The sequence below is a fragment of the Mustelus asterias genome, chromosome 16 (assembly GCF_964213995.1).
Source record: "Mustelus asterias chromosome 16, sMusAst1.hap1.1, whole genome shotgun sequence".
NCBI classification, from domain to species: domain Eukaryota; kingdom Metazoa; phylum Chordata; class Chondrichthyes; order Carcharhiniformes; family Triakidae; genus Mustelus; species Mustelus asterias.
Window position 1 is genome coordinate 74,902,625 of NC_135816.1, and position 19,040 is coordinate 74,921,664.

Sequence of the window (19,040 nt, forward strand, 5' to 3'; positions counted from 1 at the left end):
TTCTTTGTACTTGTTAATTTGTTAAAAAAGTAATTTTGCGCTGCTAGAGGTTCTTGTTTCATGTCAAACCTACAAATCTCCCTGATAAACAAGGATGTTCCTATATCCCCTTGCTCCACCAACTAATGCCGCCACACCAGCCTGATACACACTACCTTGATCCACACCACCCCATCCTGCCCACCACAACATATAACACCCACAAACAAAACGTCACTCCATCCCACTAGCTCTGATCTCCATGCCCACCCCAACAGACACTCCCTCTTTTTTTCATGCCAGCAGACAAACAAAACCCCAAGCAACTCTGTACAGGAGGTAAAAGAGCCAGGATACAAGAAGGCAACAAACCACCCTCCAACCCACCACCAACCCATTAACACCCCTATCAGGGAACCCCCAGGAATCTTCCGCCCCACCACCCAGTCTCCCCCCAGTAACCCAAGTACTACTCCCCAGAAAAAGTTCCCAAACCTGGAGACCTACTCAGCAACAGGCACACAATGCCTCCCCAGCTGAGAAACCAAATAAATAGGGAATCCCTTTTTACAGAACCAATCTCCAACACACACCACCTTGACACTCATCCCAACACCCTGGAACATAACAAAAGCCCCCAACCTAACAGCACCCTCTGCCTAACACACACCACCTCAGCAACCACCCCTCCCCAACCACCTAAGATACATCAGAACGCATGATACCCTCTTCCCCCAGGGGCCCCACCAACAACCTCCTTTTTCTCCCTCACGGCCTATCAAAACCCCCCCATTACCTGATGAACAAAGGAAACCTCCCTTTCCCACTTTTCTCCCTTTCCCCCCCTCGCACACAATTATCCCCCTGCTCGCCACAAAAAAGACTGACATGAACAAAAATGGAATCACATCCCAAAGGGCTAGACAACAGAAAAACAAAGGAATGAACGTGTACAAAGCAAAAAGGAGGGGCAGGCTTCTCCCCCCTTAGTCCATCGCAGAAGCTAACTGTAACTCTACTCCAAGTCATCAAACTCCACCCTAACCCAGCATCCCCCTCCAATATACTCATCCCACCCCCACCAAACCTCCCCAACCCAAAATGTTTTTCCATCAGTTCACACATCCTGAACCCCAACCCACATTCTCCCCTCCCACACGCACACTTTAACACCACAACACAAAGGCAATCCCCCCCACCCACTCCCGGATTTTCCGGGGTGAGTGCGGCCGGAAAATCCCGCTCCTTGTTTCTTGTCCTTCCTCCTGTACATTCAACTAATTTATATATTTACCTGAGGCATTTCCTGCTTTTCCTATTATGGTGGCATTCCTCCACACACTTTTGGCAGGTAGGTTACCTTTGTGTCCACTTTAGAGAGTTGCCCTTTTCAACAAATAGCATTATCCTGCGCCTCAGTACTATTTTGTGCATTGTGCCCCCCATCATCCGCTCCTCATAATTACCCAGTGCGTGTGTATGTGAAGGGAACGGTGCTTCCTCACTTGCTATGTGTTGTTCAGGACTTGTGGATATATAGTCAGTACCAATTGACCGTAAAGAATGTACCTGATTAATTTATGATTACAATTACTACTTTTCCATTACTCTCTGTTACCTTGCCCCGCCCTTTCCACTTTTTTCCACTCTCTGAAAGTGAGTGGGCAGCTACAGAAAGTAATTTGAGAGTTTAAAGTAACGATGGGGACAATTTTCCCAGCTCGCTGCGCTGCTCTAACAGCACAATGGGCCAAGAGACATCAGCAGAGGTCGTTTAATGGGCTCCCCGCTGGGCGCCATGTCCTCCATGAGTCTCTGGGGCCAGGATTTGTGGCGCATCAGCTCTGTGCTGGAAATCGGCACGGAGCTGATTTAAATATTAAAATCCCTATTTGCCTATCATTAGCGGGCCCGGGACTGAAGTCTCCAGGCCCACTAGATCTCCCCCACCCGCCAGGAGTGGTTCACTCCAGCAGGGTTTACAAAGGGGGAGTTGGCAGCCGACGCCGCAAGAGTGAGGAGAGGCCATGGAGGCCCCCCCCAGGTGGTTGGGGATAAAGGGGGGTGCCCTCTGGCACTATGATGCGCGACAATTAAGCACGTGGAACCAAGGCTTCGATATTGAAGGCTTTTATTGTGTAACAATGGAACTACTAACACGAATACACCAGTTCAGACTGAAGGGGTCCTGCTGGAGCAGAGGGTCTTATACCTCGCCACAGGAGGCGGGACCCCACTGGAATGTGCCATGATAACACTTATAACAGGTAAACACCCTAACCCAACAACATTGTACAACCCCCACAGTAACAACACCCTAGCCCAACAGTAACATAATAACAACCCCCAGTGGTGAACCAACGATGGTTCACCACATTCACCCCTCCTTTAAGAACAAAAGGTGGCGGGGTGCAAGAAAAAAACAGGTCATATAAACAGAATTCACAAGTCCAGACGGTCTGGAGGACCGCACCGACGCTGTGATCTCCTCAACACCGGTTGCGAAACCGGAGCAGGTGCTTGCGGTGGCGTTCTTTCCAAAACAACGTCCGGCTGTCCCCTCAAGGACTCCCGGGCCGGCTGGCCCTGGTGAGGCGATGGTGCAGGGGATCCTGGAACCTTTGGTGGTGGTGGTGGTGGTGATGATGGTGGCGCCGATCTCCGAGTCTCAGGCAAGCTGTACATGGGAGTAAAAGTGTTATGCACTGGTCCCGGTGCTGACCGCGCCACGTCTGGGGAAGCAATGAGGAGTAGTGGATTCGTGACTGGGGGAATAGGAGCGACAGGAGTTGCTACGTCCCCTGCGGGCGCCAGGTCTCTAATGGAGACAGTGTCCTCTCGCCCGTCAGGATATGCCACATAGGCATACTGAGGGTTGGCGTGGAGGAGTTGGACCGGTTCGACCAAGGGGTCGGACCTGCGAGCCCTCACATGTCGCCGCAGAAGGACGGGTCCTGGGTACGTCAACCAGGCTGGCAATGAGGTTCCTGAGGACGACTTCCGAGGGAATGAGAACATCCTCTCGTGGGGAGTAGCATTGGTTGCCATACACAGGAGGGAGCGGATAGAATGGAGCGCATTTGGAAGGACCTCCTGCCAACGGGAGACTGGAAGGCCCCTGGATTTCAGTGCCAGTAGGACAGCCTTCCAGACTGTAGCATTCTCCCTTTCCACCTGTCCGTTACCCCTAGGGTTGTAGCTCGTGGTTCTACTAGAGGCAATCCCGAATGAGAGCAGGAATTGCCTCAAGTCGTTGCTCATGAACGACGAGCCCCTGTCGCTATGAATGTAGCAGGGGTACCCGAACAGGGTAAAAAGCTCACTGAATGCCTTGATGACGGTGGCAGTCGACGTGTCCGCACAGGGGACAACAAACGGGAACCGGGAATACTCGTCTATTATGTTGAGGAAATAGACATTCCGGTCCGTTGAGGGAAGGGGGCCCTTAAAATCCACACTCAGCCTCTCAAAAGGGCGAGTGGCCTTGACCAATTGTGCCCGGTCTGGTCGATAAAAGTGTGGTTTGCATTCTGCGCAAATCCGACAGCTTCTCGTCACTGACCTGACATCCTCCACCGAGTAGGGCAGGTTGCGGGCTTTGACGAAGTGGTAGAGTCTGGTGACTCCAGGATGACACAGATCATTGTGGAGGGCCTTCAAGCGGTCCTCCTGCATGATGGCGCATGTTCCGCGCGAGAGGGCATCCGAGGGCTCATTGAGCTTCCCTGGACGATACATAATATCGTAATTATAGGTGGAGAGCTCAATTCTCCACCGCAAGATCTTATCGTTCTTGATCTTGCCCCTCTGCGTGTTGCTGAACATAAACGCCACGGATCGTTGATCCGTGATCAGGGTGAACCGCTTCCCTGCCAGGTAATGGCGCCAGTGTCTGACTGCCTCCACAATGGCCTGAGCCTCCTTCTCCACTGCTGAGTGCCGAATTTCGGGGCCTTGAAGGGTGCGGGAAAAGAACGCGACGGGCCTGCCTGCCTGGTTTAGTGTGGCGGCTAGGGCGAAATCAGATGCATCACTCTCCACCTGGAAAGGGATGGATTCATCCACCGCGTGCATCGTGGCTTTCGAGATGTCGCTTTTCAAAGCCTTGAAGGCCAATTGGGCCTCCGGCGTAAGTGGGAAGGTCGTGGACTTAATGAGCGGACGAGCTTTGTCCGCGTAGTTGGGGACCCACTGTGCATAATACGAAAAGAACCCGAGGCATCTCCTCAGTGCTTTCGTGCTAGCGGGCAAGGGAAGTTCAGTAAGTGGGCGCATACGGTCTGGATCAGGGCCAATGACCCCGTTTTCCACCACGTATCCGAGGATGGCTAACCTGCGCGCACGGAATACGCACTTCTCCCTGTTATAGGTCAGATTCAGGCGAGATGCAGTGCGCAGAAAGTGTTGGAGATTCGTGTCGTGGTCCTGCTGGTCATGGCCGCAGATGGTGACGTTATCCAGGTACGGGAAGGTAGCCCGCAACCCGTTCTGGTCCACCATTCGGTTCATAGCACGCTGGAAGACCGAGACCCCATTGGTGACACCAAATGGAACCCTGAGGAATTGGTATAGACGACCATCCGCCTCAAAAGCCGTATATTGTCGGTCCTCTGGGCGGATGGGGAGTTGATTGTAGGCGGACTTAAGGTCTATGGTAGAGAACACTCGGTACTGCGCAATCTGATTGACCATATCAGAAATGCGCGGGAGAGGATACGCATCCAGCTGCGTATAACGATTAATGGTCTGACTATAGTCGATGACCATCCGAGGTTTGTTCCCGCTTTTGACTACCACGACCTGCGCTCTCCACGGACTAGCGCTGGCCTGTATGATCCCTTCCTTGAGGAGCCGCTGAACCTCAGATCTAATAAAGATCCGGTCCTCAGCGCTGTAACGCCTACTTTTAGTAGCGATGGGCTTGCAGCCAGGTACCAGATTTTTAAAGAGGGATGGTGTCGTGATTTTCAGGGTGGATAGATTGCATGCGGGGCGCTTTGGGCAATTTGGAGGCTGCGGCTGATTCCCTACTGCCAGTGAAGGGAGTGGCCCACCGTACTGTAGGATCACACTCTTCATGTGGACCATAAAATTTAGTCCGAGGAGAATTGGCGCACAAAGGTGAGGTAACACAAGGAGCCTGTATTGCTCGTAAATTGTGCCCTGTACCTCAAGAGTTACCATACATCGTCCTTGGATCGGTACAGACCGGGACCGTGATGCCATGGAAATTGTCTGCTTGGCAGGGAGAACCCGGAGTCCACACCTTTTAGCAGTTTCAGGGTGTATGAAACTTTCGGTGCTCCCACTGTCAAACAGACAATTCACAGTTCGACCACTAACCTTTATATCCATCATGGAATTCTCAAGCCTGTAGTGCCTGGTCTGGTCCAGGGAGATCGACGCCACCGTTGGCCCCTGGGCGTCACTGCATGCTGCCGATGTTGATGCTGAGGACCCCTGCTGGTCGCTCCTAGTCGTCGTGGACCATGATGGCCGCCCCCATGAATCGCACGTGGGTGAGGGCGCCAAACGCAGCGACTCCTGGTGGTCTTCCTCCTCCTCCGTCAGCCACGATGGCGCCGTCCTGGGTTCGCACGTGGTCGGACCTCGTGGGTACTGCGACGCCGAAGGAGATTGTCTCCGTTCTGGAGGGTTACAAGCTGCACTGCCGTTTTTAGACTTGGACCTGCAGACTTTGCCGTAGTGGCCTTTTTTACCGCACTGGCTGCAGATTGCCATTCTTGCCGGACACTGTTGCCGTGGATGCTTGGCCCCACCACAAAAATAGCATCGCTGGCCACCTGGAGCTGCCGCCGTCGTCGGATCGATCTGGGAGCGCGGGTTAGCGGGGCGAGGAGGGAGCTGAGCTTGCTCCTGCCACGTTGACTGCACGTGGTCCTCGGGGTACAGCGCCAAGCTCTTCGACGCCGCTTCCAGCATCCCAGCCATCTCCATTGCTTGGGTCAAGTCGAGATTCCCCTTTTCAAGCAATTTAAGCCTGATGTACGAGGACCCTACCCCTGCTACGAACGCGTCTCGGGCGAGGTCATACATATATTGTTCGGCTGATACGTCTTTACAATCGCAACCCCTGGCAAGCTGCAGGAGCTCATTGGCGTAGTCCTCCATGGTTTCGCCCGACTGCCGACGTCGTGTAGCGAGGAGGTAACGAGCGTGTATCTCGTTGGGTGGCTTCGTGTATCGTTTTTTTAGGAGCTCGACGGCACCCGGGTAAGTGGGAGCTGCACGAATGGCGAGATAAATCGTGTCGCTTACCCTTGCGTGGAGGACCTGGAGTTTATCACTGTCTGTAGTGATAGCTACAGAGGCTGCCAGGTAGTCCTCGAAACACTTCCACCAGTGGTCGAATGTGTTAGCGGCACCGACCGCACGTGGGTCCAGTGTCAGACGATCCGGTTTTAAGATCTGTTCCATACTCTTTTTTTGTACAGCTGTGAGTTTTCTGTTACACAATAAAATTGATGCGCGACAATTAAGCACGTGGAACCAAGGCTTCGATATTGAAGGCTTTTATTGTGTAACAATGGAACTACTAACACGAATACACCAGTTCAGACTGAAGGGGTCCTGCCGGAGCAGAGGGTCTTATACTTCGCCACCGGAGGCGGGACCCCACTGGAATGTGCCATGATAACACTTATAACACCCTAACCCAACAACATTGTACAACCCCCACAGTAACAACACCCTAGCCCAACAGTAACATAATAACAACCCCCACACACTACCCAAGGGGCATCTTGGCACTGCTCACCGGGCATTGCACAGTGCAAAGAGGGTGGGACCAAAGAGAGTGGGACCTATGGGGGGAAATCGGTGAGGGGTCCACTGCCACTCTGCAGTCAGAGGGAGTGAAGGGAGTGATCGGGGCTGGCCATCAGGGTGGGGGTGGGAGGGGGGTGCTTCCGACGGGGGTTGGGGAGATTGGGACTGGCAGGAGAGCGACATCAAGGTAGCCTGGGGAGTTCCGGGAGCCCCGCACTGTGCATGCGCCGATCTCGGCGCTGGGCAGATCGGCGCATGCACTGTGGCCCGCTCAGCACTATGCTGCTGGCTTCTCCGTCCCCAGATTTCCAGCGTGAATCTCCCTGAAGCACTCTGCAGTACTCAGAGTGTGGGAGATTCATTCTGAAAACCCTGCTAAAAAACATCATCGGGAGTTACTCACGTTTTTAAGTGAATTTGGCACTTAGAATTCTTTTTGGGAGAACCATCCCCCAATGTCTTTAGTTTTGGGATTGGAATTCAAAGGCGTGGAAGTTTTGCTACAGCTGTCCAGAGTTCTACTTATATCCTATCCGGACAAATGCATTTCAATTTGGACTGTCACACCTCAGGACAGATATATTGGCCTCAGATCCACTAGAATGATACTATAATTACAGAAATTATATAATGAGGATTCTTGGCATACACCAGGTTTGTGTTCCCTTGAGCGCAGAAAAATAAAGGATGATTTAACTGACACGTTCAAAATGATTACAAGCCTGGTCAGGTCGATGGGGAGAAACTATATTCACTGGTGGGGAGTCCAGAACAAGGGGGCATAGCATTCAAATTAGAGCTAGGCTGTTCAGTGGTTATTTTAAGAGGTGCTTCTTCACACAAAGGATAGTGAAAATCTGGAAATCTCTGCCTCAATAAGCTGCTGACACTGGGGGACAATAATTTTAAAACTGAGATTGATTGATTTTTGTCAGGCAAAGAATCTTCAGGATTAAGGAACTAAGATGGGCAAATGGAGTTAAGGTACAGATCAACCATAGTATAATGGAATTATGCAATAGACTCAAAGTTGAATTCCTCCTGTATTTATATTTTACTGTGATAAAACTGGATACAGTACTTGAGATGGGTCTGTTGAAAACAGCATACAGTCTGGAGTTGGGTCTGACCAGAAGTGGAGATGGTTCTTGTTGTGGGAAAAGTCACCACTCGGAGATCAGACTTGAGATTCAACACGTAGTTTATTAAATCGAAGCTTCGGGAGGATCTCTGGGCAGAGTTCCTCAATCTGGCTTGGCGGCAAGCGCATTTATATACGTTAAAACATCGCAAACATCGGCAGTTTCGCATCAAGCCATAGGCGGTTACATACTTTGGCCAGTTGGGCCCCTTGACAATAGTTAGTTATCAATAACTCCCAATCACATTTCGTTGAAAATACCTCACTGTTCCAGTTCCTCTTTCAGGCCATCTGCCCCTGAGGTACCTGACTATTTCTGTCCTTTGCTGTCTGACTATTCCTGCTTGCTTTGCACTTTTACACTAAAATGAGACATGGCTCACCCCAGCTTGTCACTCGTCAGGGCTCGAGTGTTTGTGGTTAACCACAGAGTGCAAAAGTTACATACACAACTTTTGTCTTAAAAAGTTTTACATTCACAATGATGGCTTAAAAAGTTTTGATTTTAAGTTTACTCCAACAGTTCTAGAGGTGGGATCCAGGCACCGAGACCCCAGGATTTACAGCGAGTGAGCACGGGTGCTGTCAACAGCGGGAAATTTAGAAATGCTGAGAAAGTGGAGTTCTAGCCATTTAATGTCAGGATTTGATCAGAAACCTTGTACTCTGTTTCCCACCTGGCAGCCGGGCAGATTGAGAGGCTAAAGGAAATTATCTTTTCTGACTGTATTCTGTGTTTGTACTCCTGTCTTTGTCATTGCAGCTCTGCATTGGTTACACCTAATTTGTATTGAGTTTTCTGAGACTTGTCACCCCTTCCCTTCCTCTCTGCATGATTTGTAAAAGTTCCATTTTAAATCAGTTTTAATTTGTTCAACTATCTTGGATCTAGTCTCTGCTGATTAGTTTTGGTTTGTGTTTCCTGAACCCAGCTTACTGTTATCTGGCTCCATACTGTAAAATAACAATCTTGTTTTTCTGATTTTGGTTCTGAACTGTTACTTCCGGCCTGAAAGGGTTAATTTCAGCCACAGTGAATTATGAAAGTGAAACTAGCATTCTCATTCTCTGCATCAAGTGTTTATAAGGATTTCACTTCCTGTTTTGGTTCCTTAGTCTCTCTGGTGCTGTACACAATTCATTCAGCTGCTGTCACAATGAATTCTTCGACTTTACAGGATGAATTGACTTGTGCTGTGTGTCTCCAGGTGTACCAGGATCCTGTGGCATTACCCTGTCAGCACAGTTTCTGTTTGAAATGTATTGAGGAAGTTTGGACCCAGACAGCAGGCCTGGGAAAGTTTGAGTGCCCTCAGTGTCGCAGGAAATTTAACCCCAGGCCCAGATTGGAGAGAAACTTTATTCTGTGTAATATAGTGGAAAAGTACAACTGCTCACAGCCTCCTGCTGATGTTGTGTGTGACAACTGCGATGAGAATCCAAACCCTGCGGTGAAGACGTGTCTGAAATGTGAAATATCTCTTTGCTCCCTTCATTTAAAACCACATTTACAGAACAAGATTTTCAGTGGACACACCCTCATTGAGCCAGTGGCTGACCTTACAGGCAGACAGTGTCCTGACCATAAGGAAGTCCTAAAGTTCTATTGTAAAGATGATACTGAGTGTGTGTGTGTTTCCTGTGCAATAATAGGGAAACATAAATCCCACACATTGCTGAGTCTGGATGATGCACAATCTGCAATTAAGGTAAGTGACACAATTTCTGATATTAAATACAGTGAGGGAGAGTGTGCTGTTAATGAGCAACATTCATTGGAACTGATTGCAAACTGTGCAGATTTACCCCAGTGTTTTCTTGCTGTCCTGGGTCTGAGCTAATGGGAGTTTGTTTCTGTCAGTCAGATTTGCTCCCTCCCCTTTCCCTTACAGTCTGTCTGAGAGAACAGGGTGGGCACTGCGAGGTGTGTGAGAGTGACCCAGAGTGACTGCCCTTCATCCACACTGAGCCCCTCCGGGGATGGGCATTGTAGAGCTCAGTAATTCACTGTGTGTATGGGCACCTGTGAGAACTGGCACTCCATGGCATAGTGCTGTAGCAGTTTTAACAACACCAGGTTAAAGTCCAACAGGTTTATTTGGTAGCAAATACCACTCGCTTTCGGAGCGCTGCTCCTTCGTCAGATGGAGTGGAAACCTGCTCTCAAACAGGGCACAGAGACACAAAATCAAGTTACAGAATACTGATTAGAATGCAAATCTCTACAGCCAACCAGTTCCTAAAGATACAGACAATGTGAGTGGAGGGAGCAGTAAGCACAGGTTAAAGAGATGTGTATTGTCTCCAGACAGGACAGGAGGCAAGCTGTGGGGGTTACTGATAGTGTGACATAAAGCCAACATCTCGGTTTAGGCCGTCCTTATGTGTGCGGAACTTGGCTATCAGTTTCTGCTCAGCGACTTTGCGCTGTCGTGTGTCGTGAAGGCCGCCTTGGAGAACGCTTACCCGAAGATCAGAAGCCGAATGCCCGTGACCGCTGAAATGCTCCCCCACAGGAAGAGAACAGTCTTGCCTGGTGATTGTCGAGCGGTGTTCATTCATCCGTTGTCGTAGCGTCTGCATGGTTTCCCCAATGTACTATGCCTCGGGACATCCTTTCCTGCAGCGTATCAGGTAGACAACGTTGGCCGAGTTGCAAGAGTAGGTACCGTGTACCTGGTAGACGGTGTTCACACGTGTGATGATGGCATCCGTGTCGATGATCCGACTCGTCTTGCAGAGGTTGCTGTGGCAGGGTTGTGTGGTGTCGTGGTCACTGTTCTCCTGAAGGCTGGATAGTTTGCTGTGGACAATGGTCCGTTTGAGGTTGTGCGGTTGTTTGAAGGCAAAAAGTGGGGGTGTGGGGATGGCCTTGGCGAGATGTTCGTCTTCATCAATGACATGTTGAAGGCTCCGGAAGAGATGCCGCAGCTTCTCCGCTCCGGGGAAGTACTGGACGACGAAGGGTACTCTGTCCACCGTGTCCAGTGTTTGTTTTCTGAGGAGGTCGGTGTGGTTTTTCGCTGTGGCGCGTCGGAACTGTCGATCGATGAATCGAGCGCCATATCCTGTTCTTATGAGGGCATCTTTCAGCGTCTGGAGGTGTCTGTTGCGATCCTCCTCATCCGAGCAGATCCTGTGTATACGGAGGGCATGTCCGTAGGGGATGGCTTCTTTAACGTGTTTAGGGTGGAAGCTGGAGAAGTGGAGCATCGTGAGGTTATCCGTGGGCTTGCGGTACAGTGAGGTGCTGAGATGACCATCCTTAATGGAGATGTGTGTGTCCAAGAATGTAACCGATCCCGGAGAGTAGTCCATGGTGAGTCTGATGGTGGGATGGAACTTGTTGATGTCATCATATAGTTGTTTCAGAGATTGTTCACCATGACTCCAAAGGAAGAAAATGTCATCGATGTATCTAGTGTATAGCATCGGTTGAAGGTCCTGTGCAGTGAAGAAGTCTTGTTCGAACCTGTGCATGAAGATGTTGTCATATTGAGGTGCGAATTTGGTCCCCATGCAGCAATGCAATGGCCTCAGTACTCAATGCCGACAACTGCCAGTTTCCAGATGCAATTTTATAACTCATCCGCTTCATCCTGGACCACAATGTCTTCACCTTCAACAACCAATTCTTCATCCAGACACACGGAACAGCCCTGGGGACCAAATCCGCACCTCAATATGCCAACATCTTAATGCACAGGTGCGAACAAGACTTCTTCACCGCACAGGACCTTCAACCGATGCTATACACTAGATACATCGATGACATTTTCTTCCTTTGGACTCATGGTGAGCAATCACTGAAACAACTATATGATGACATCAGCAAGTTCCATCCCGCCATCAGACTCACCATGGACTACTCTCCGGAATCAGTTACATTCTTGGACACACGCATCTCCATTAAGGACGGTCACCTCAGCACCTCACTGTACCGCAAGCCCACGGATAACCTCACGATGCTCCACTTCTCCAGCTCCCACCCTAAACACGTTAAAGAAGCCATCCCCTACGGACAAGCCCTCCGTATACACAGGATCTGCTCGGATGAGGAGGATCACAACAGACACCTCCAGACGCTGAAAGATGCCCTCATAAGAACAGGATATAGCGCTTGACTCATCGGTCGACAGTTCCGACGCGCCACAGCGAAAAACCGCACTGACCTCCTCAGAAGACAAACACGGACAAGGTGGACTGAGTACCCTTCATCGTTCAGTACTTCCCCGGAGCGGAGAAGCTACGGCATCTCCTCCGGAGCCTTCAACATGTCATTGATGAAGACGAACATCTCGCCAAGGCCATCCCCACACCCTCACTTTTTGCCTTCAAACAACCGCACAACCTCAAACAGACCATTGTCCGCAGCAAACTACCCAGCCTTCAGGAGAACAGTGACCACGACACCACACAACCCTGCCACAGCAACCTCTGCAAGACGAGTCGGATCATCGACACGGATGCCATCATCTCACGTGAGAACACCGTCTACCAGGTACACAGTACATACTCTTGCAACTCGGCCAACGTTGTCTACCTGATACGCTGCAGGAAAGGATGTCCTGAGGCATGGTACATTGGGGAAACCATGCAGACGCTACGACAACGGATGAATGAACACCGCTCGACAATCACCAGGTAGGAGTGTTCTCTTCCTGTGGGGGAGCATTTCAGCGGTCACGGGCATTCGGCTTCTGATCTTCGGGTAAGCGTTCTCCAAGGCGGCCTTCACGACACACGACAGCGCAGAGTCGCTGAGCAGAAACTGATAGCCAAGTTCCGCACACATAAGGACGGCCTAAACCGAGATGTTGGCTTTATGTCACATTATCAGTAACCCCCACAGCTTGCCTCCTGTCCTGTCTGGAGACAATACACATCTCTTTAACCTGTGCTTAATGCTCCCTCCTTCACTCACATTGTCTGTATCTTTAGGAACTGGTTGGCTGTAGAGATTTGCATTCTAATCAGTATTCTGTAACTTGATTTTGTGTCTCTGTGCCCTGTTTGAGAGCAGGTTTCCATTCCATCTGACGAAGGAGCAGCGCTCCGAAAGCGAATGGTATTTGCTACCAAATAAACCTGTTGGACTTTAACCTGGTGTTGTTAAAACTGTTACTGTGTTTACCCCAGTCCAACACCGGCATCTCCACGTCATAGTGCTGTAGAGCAGAGCATGTTGTCATTCTGTGTAACACAGTGGGATTCTGCCCTCTGAGAAGCAGGGAGACGATCACCACCAGTTGGGGCACTGAGGGACACATGCAGGGGAGACAGGGACTGGGTGGAAAAACTGTTTCTCACAACAAGAGGGATATACTTTTTAATAAATATGTCGGAGTCTGTCTCTCTGAATTCCCTGTTGGCTAATTCCTGGAAATGGAAGAGCTGCATCCATGTGAAAATGCAGCACATGGGGTGTGACTGTGAAAAGAAGCCAACGCATGTGTTTAGTTGCTCTGTTAATGCAGGGCAGGGAGCATCCCCTTACTGAAAACCCCAGGTGTAAATATTTCTACTCAGGATCCAGACACTGAGACCCCATTATTTACAGGGAGGAAGCGCGGGTGCTGTCAACAGCTGGGAAATCTGGAAATGCTGAGAAAGTGGAGCTCCAGCCATTTAATGTCGGGATCTCACTAGAAATCTTGTACTTTGTTTCCCACCTGGCAGCCGGGCAGATTGAGAGAACTGAGCACTGCCCAGGAGAAGTAGAAGACGAGAGCTGGGAAATACTGGGGCTGGCCCCTGTCAATCAAAGATCAGGGGTGTGATCTTATGATCTCGTCCCGCCCATCGATCGGCATGGCGAGGTGGCAAGGTTGGGTTTGCGCCCATTTTCGTGCTGCCAGCAATGTAACCAGCACTGTTTTGCCGGCGGGATTGGCTTCGCACCCAAAAAAGACGCAAAGCCAATTTGCATATTAATGTTATGATTTACACATTCGGCACGGCCGTTTAGGCCTCGCCCACACTTACCACCTCGCCTGTCAGACCTCACACTGGTGAGAACTACTCATGGTACCCACCAACAAGGACCAGATATGATGGCCATGACGGGGAGATTCAGAGGCCATTGAAGCCACCCGGTGGTCAGGGGCATCTAACATTGCCAGGCTGGTAGTGTCCACCAGGATTCCTGGCACTGCCTACCGGGCACACTGGCACTGTCCACAGGGAATTCTGCACTGCCTACCGAGCACCATAACTATGCTGGGGATGTTGCCAAGGGGGTGGGGCCTGAGTGGGGGTGGGGTTATGACAAGGGGGGGGAAGCAAAGGTGTGACGCTCTGCAGGGGTTATGCAAGGGGGACTGTTCAGCAAAGAGGAGCTGATCGGCAAAGTGGGAGGGCAAGCGGGTGGGGGGGGGGGCGGTTTGGCAAAGGGGGGGCCTGCAAGGGGGGCAAAAATAGATTTGAAACACATCCATTTTCAGACTCTTTTGACACTTAAGGTGTGATCTTACGACTTCGTCCCACCCATTGTTTGGTGAGGCGAGGTGTTAAGATTGCATGCGAAGCGAAATTTCAGAAATGTACCTGGTCTCACACTGGTTCTGATTCTACCAGCCACTTTCTCCAGGCATGAACAGCCTCGTATCCAAAATTGGCAAGTGCCCTGTCCCTGTAGCCCCTTGCATTGATCACGACCAATCCACTTGTTGTATATGAGCTGTCAAGACGCAAGACTGTGTTGTATTGTGATGATGGTACCTACAGGCAATGTAGAGATCTTGTCTATATGGACTTTAGCAAAGTCTTTGACAAGGTCCCGTATTGCAGGCTAATCTGGAAGGTTAGGATCCAGGGAGAGCTAGCGAATTGGATTCAAAATTGGCTCGATGGTAGGAAGCAGAGGGTGATGGTCGAAGGTTGTTTTGCAGGTGGGAGGCCTGAGGCTAGTGGTGTGCCTCAGGAGTCAGCGTTGGGGCCCTTGTTATTCATTATTTATATAAATGATTTGGATGTGAATGTACAAGACAGATTAGTAAGTTTGTGGATGATACTAGATCAGGAGGTATCGTTCATTGCGAAGAAGGTTATCAGAAATTACAGGGGGATTTTGATCACTTAGGATTTCAATACATTCAGTGTTAGGTGTTGCATTTTGGAAAGTCAAACCAGGGTAGGACTTGTACAGTGAATGGTAGGGCCCTGGAAAGTGTTGAGGAACAGAGGGACCTCGGATTACGAGTACGTAGTTCATTGAATGCGGCGTCATGGGTAGACAGGGTGGTGAAGAAGGCACACTGGCCTTCATCAGTCAGGGCATTGAGTATAGGAGTTGGGACATTATGTTACAGTTGTATATGTTGTTGGTGAGGCCACACTTGGAGGATTATGTACAGTTTTGGTCACCCTGTTACAGGAAAGACATTGATAAACTGGAAAGAATGTAAAGAAGCTTTATGAGGATGTTGCCAGGACTAATGGGCCTGAGTTACAGGGAGAGGTTGGTCAGGCGAGGACTTTATTCCTTGGAATGTAGGGGAATGAGGGGTGACCTTATTGAGGTGCATGAAATCATGAGGGGCTTAGATAGGAGGAGTACAGACAGTCTTTTTCCCAGAAAAGGGGAATTGAAAACTTGAAGGCATAGGTTTAGGGTGAGAGAGGAAAGATTTAAAAGGGACCTGAGGGGCAACTTCTTCACACAGAGGGTGTTGCATTGAGCTGCCAGAGAACGTGGTTGAGACAGATATAATAGCAACATTTGAAAAGCATTTGGATAAGTACATGGATGGGAAAGAATTAGAGGGATGAGTCAAATATGGGCAATTGGGACTACCTGGGAGGTACCATGGTCAGCATGTACTGATTGGGCCGAAGGGCATGTTTTCATGCTGTATTGCTCTGTGACCCTCTGTGACATCAATTTATATGCATTTGAATGAATTTCTATGTAATTAACGAGTACGGCACACAATCGTTTCTCCCCATTTACGTTAACCACCTCGGCAGTAAGGCGTCACACCAGCGAAAATTACAGCTGCTCTATAAAAGTGAGCTTCAGGCACGGCAGTGACGAAGGCGAGTGAGGAGCTGAGTATCACTGAGCAACAACCTCCGGGGTGCAGGGATCGGGTCTCAGCCACGGCCATGGTGCAGGTGGGGTGGGGGACTTGCATGGGTGCACTGGTTTTGGGGAGGTCCATGCCAGTCTGGGGGTATAGCAGTCGGGGCTGGTGCTGTCTTGGGGCTTGTGTTGCCTGCGTTCCCCCTGTCCACTGAACGACCCCCGACGGTTTACATATGAAGGTGTCTCAGTGGGAGCAGTGGCCAGGGGGCGGGGGGGGGGGGGGGGAGTGTGGTTGCGACACCAGATGGGCCGGGTGCATCAGGGTCATCTTCTGTAACAAAGGACACAAGTTTCAGTGCAAGGGAGGGACGGGTATCTGGGCAGCATGCCACTTACCTAAGATATGTCGGATGAATGAAGGTTTTGTGGATGCTCACTTCCTGGTTGCACTCCGACCTAGTTGTTGCTCGTGGTCCTGTCCTCCTTCTCCTCCACCCTCACCAGGGCTGTCCCCTCAAAGGAAGTAAGGATTCGCAGGTTGGGAACCCCACCTCCTGTTTTCTCCCGCTCCTGGCGGTTATAGGCCATCTTCTTCTGTGGGGACAGAAGGGGGAAATAGAAAGCCTGATGGCTGGAAAGGCATGGGCTGTTGGAGGTGACGTCGCTTGGGTGGGGTTTGTCAGGACTGTGCCTCGGCAGGCAGGCGTTGTGATGGGGGTCGCCAGAGGGGTTGGAGGATGGTGCTGGGAGTCGGGTGCTGGAAAGCGGCGTGGTGTTAGGGGGTGGATGGACATTGCAGATGCAACAGACGGGACTGATGGCAGGATGGGATAGACATTCACCCTTGCTGCCTGAATGAGGTCATTCATTTTATTCCGGCACTCGCAGCCAGTCCTCCCTACTGCAGCACGGGCACTGACTGCTGCCGCCATCACCTCGCAGACCTCAATTCCAGTGTGACCACTGGCTCGCCGGCCGTCTGGGGGGAAGAAAATATCCCTCCTCTCCTCAACGGTGTCCAACAGGTGGCCCAGCTCTTCCTCCATGAATCCTGGGGCAGTTCCTCTGGCATGACCGCCTGTCTGTCCATCATTAGTGCTTATATACAGCACTCTGTTGTTAATGCAGTGCAGCTGCAGCCATTTTGGGGGAGTGATGCGCCCAGAGGGTCCATGGTGATGAGAATCGCATCAAAGCTCTTTTATTGCACCAAGTGCCATAAGATTGCGCCTCGTGGCTCACTGAAAAAAACTGATGTCATTCATTCCCATTTCCTCGCTCGACATTTTGAATTTTTTTCAGAAGATTGCGCCACAGATATCAGTGAAAGAAACATAGAAAAACTGCAGCACAAAACAGGCCTTTCGGCCCCACAAGTTGTGCCGAACATATCCCTACCTTCTAGGCCTACCTATAATCCTCCATCCTATTAAGTCCGATGTACTTATCCAGGGGTCTCTTAAAAGACCCTATTGAGTTTGCCTCCACCACCACTGACGGCAGCCGATTCCAATCGCCCACCACCCTCTGTGTGAAAAACCTCCCCGGAACATTTCCCCTGTACCTACCCCCCAGCACCTTAAACCTGTGTCCTCTCGTAGCACCCATTTCCACCCTGGGAAAAAGCCTTTGAGAGTCCACCCGATCTATGCCTCTCAACATCTTATATACCTCTATTAGGTCTCCTCTCATCCTACGTCTCTCCAAGGAGAAAAGACCGAGCTCCCTCAACCTATCCTCATAAGGCATGCCACTCAATCCAGGCAACATCCTTGTAAATCTCCTCTGCACCCTTTCAATCTTTTCCACATCCTTCCTGTAATGAGGCGACCAGAACTGAGCACAGTACTCCAAGTGGGGTCTGACGAGGGTCTTATATAGCTGCATCATTATCCCCGGACTCCTAAACTCAATCCCTCGATTGATAAAGGCCAGCACACTATGCGCCTTCTTAACCACCTCCTCCACCTGTGGGGCCGATTTTAGAGTCTTATGGTCCCGGACCCCAAGGTCCTTCTGGTCCTCTACAGTACTAAGAGTCTTTCCCTTTATATTGTACTCCTTCATCCCATTTGACCTGCCAAAATGGACCACTACGCATTTATCTGGGTTGAAGTCCATCTGCCACTTCTCCGCCTAGCCTTGCATTCTATCTATGTCCCTCTGTAATTTCTGACATCCCTCCAGACTATCCACAACCCCACCAACCTTCGTGTCATCGGCAAACTTACCAACCCATCCCTCCACTTCCTCATCCAGGTCATTCAGTAATCTTCACCTTCAGCTCTAGAATTCCTTCCCCAAGCTTCCTTACCTCTCCACTTCTTTCTCTTGTCCTTTAAGAAGCTCATTGAAACAACCTTTTTAACAAAGCATTTTCTCACCTTTCCTGGTATTTCCTCCTTTGATTAAAAATACGTTTTTGACTGATTCCGCTCCTGTGCAGGACCTTGGGATGTTTTACTATGTTTTACTGTCCCACATGGCAGGTTGGTTAAGAAGGTTAAGGCTCATGGGATACAAGGAGAAGTGGCTAGATGGGTGGAGAACTGGCTTGGCCATAGGAGACAGAGGGTAGTGGTCGAAGGGTCTTTTTCCGGCTGGAGGTCTGTGACCAGTGGTGTTCCGCAGGGCTCTGTACTGGGACCTCTGCTATTTGTGATATATATAAATGATTTGGAAGAAGGTGTAACTGGTGTAATCAGCAAGTTTGCGGATGACACGAAGATGGCTGGAATTGCGGATAGCGAAGAGCATTGTCGGGCAATACAGCAGGATATAGATAGGCTGGAAAATTGGGCGGAGAGGTGGCAGATGGAATTTAATCCGGATAAATGCGAAGTGATGCATTTTGGAAGAAATAATGTAGGGAGGAGTTATACAATAAATGGCAGAGTCATCAGGAGTATAGAAACACAGAGGGACCTAGGTGTGCAAGTCCACAAATCCTTGAAGGTGGCAACACAGGTGGAGAAGGTGGTGAAGAAGGCATATGGTATGCTTGCCTTTATAGGACGGGGTATAGAGTATAAAAGCTGGAGTCTGATGATGCAGCTGTATAGAACGCTGGTTAGGCCACATTTGGAGTACTGCGTCCAGTTCTGG

At 50.2% G+C, this 19,040-nt stretch overlaps 1 protein-coding gene across 3 annotated transcripts in view; it reads left to right on the forward strand.

Annotated features, from left to right (window-relative positions):
- The window catches only part of LOC144505247 (E3 ubiquitin/ISG15 ligase TRIM25-like), a 90,123-nt gene that overhangs the window by 53,927 nt on the left and 17,156 nt on the right, over nucleotides 1–19,040 (forward strand). For 2 of the 3 annotated variants that reach the window (XM_078231283.1, XM_078231284.1), the window contains exon 1: nucleotides 9,048–9,618. The exons of the other annotated variant lie outside the window; for it this stretch is intronic. In XM_078231283.1, the coding sequence (XP_078087409.1) occupies nucleotides 9,067–9,618 (552 nt within the window). In that variant the 5' untranslated portion in view covers nucleotides 9,048–9,066. Of the gene's footprint in view, nucleotides 1–9,047; nucleotides 9,619–19,040 lie in introns of those variants that run through there. 3 annotated transcript variants of the gene reach the window in all.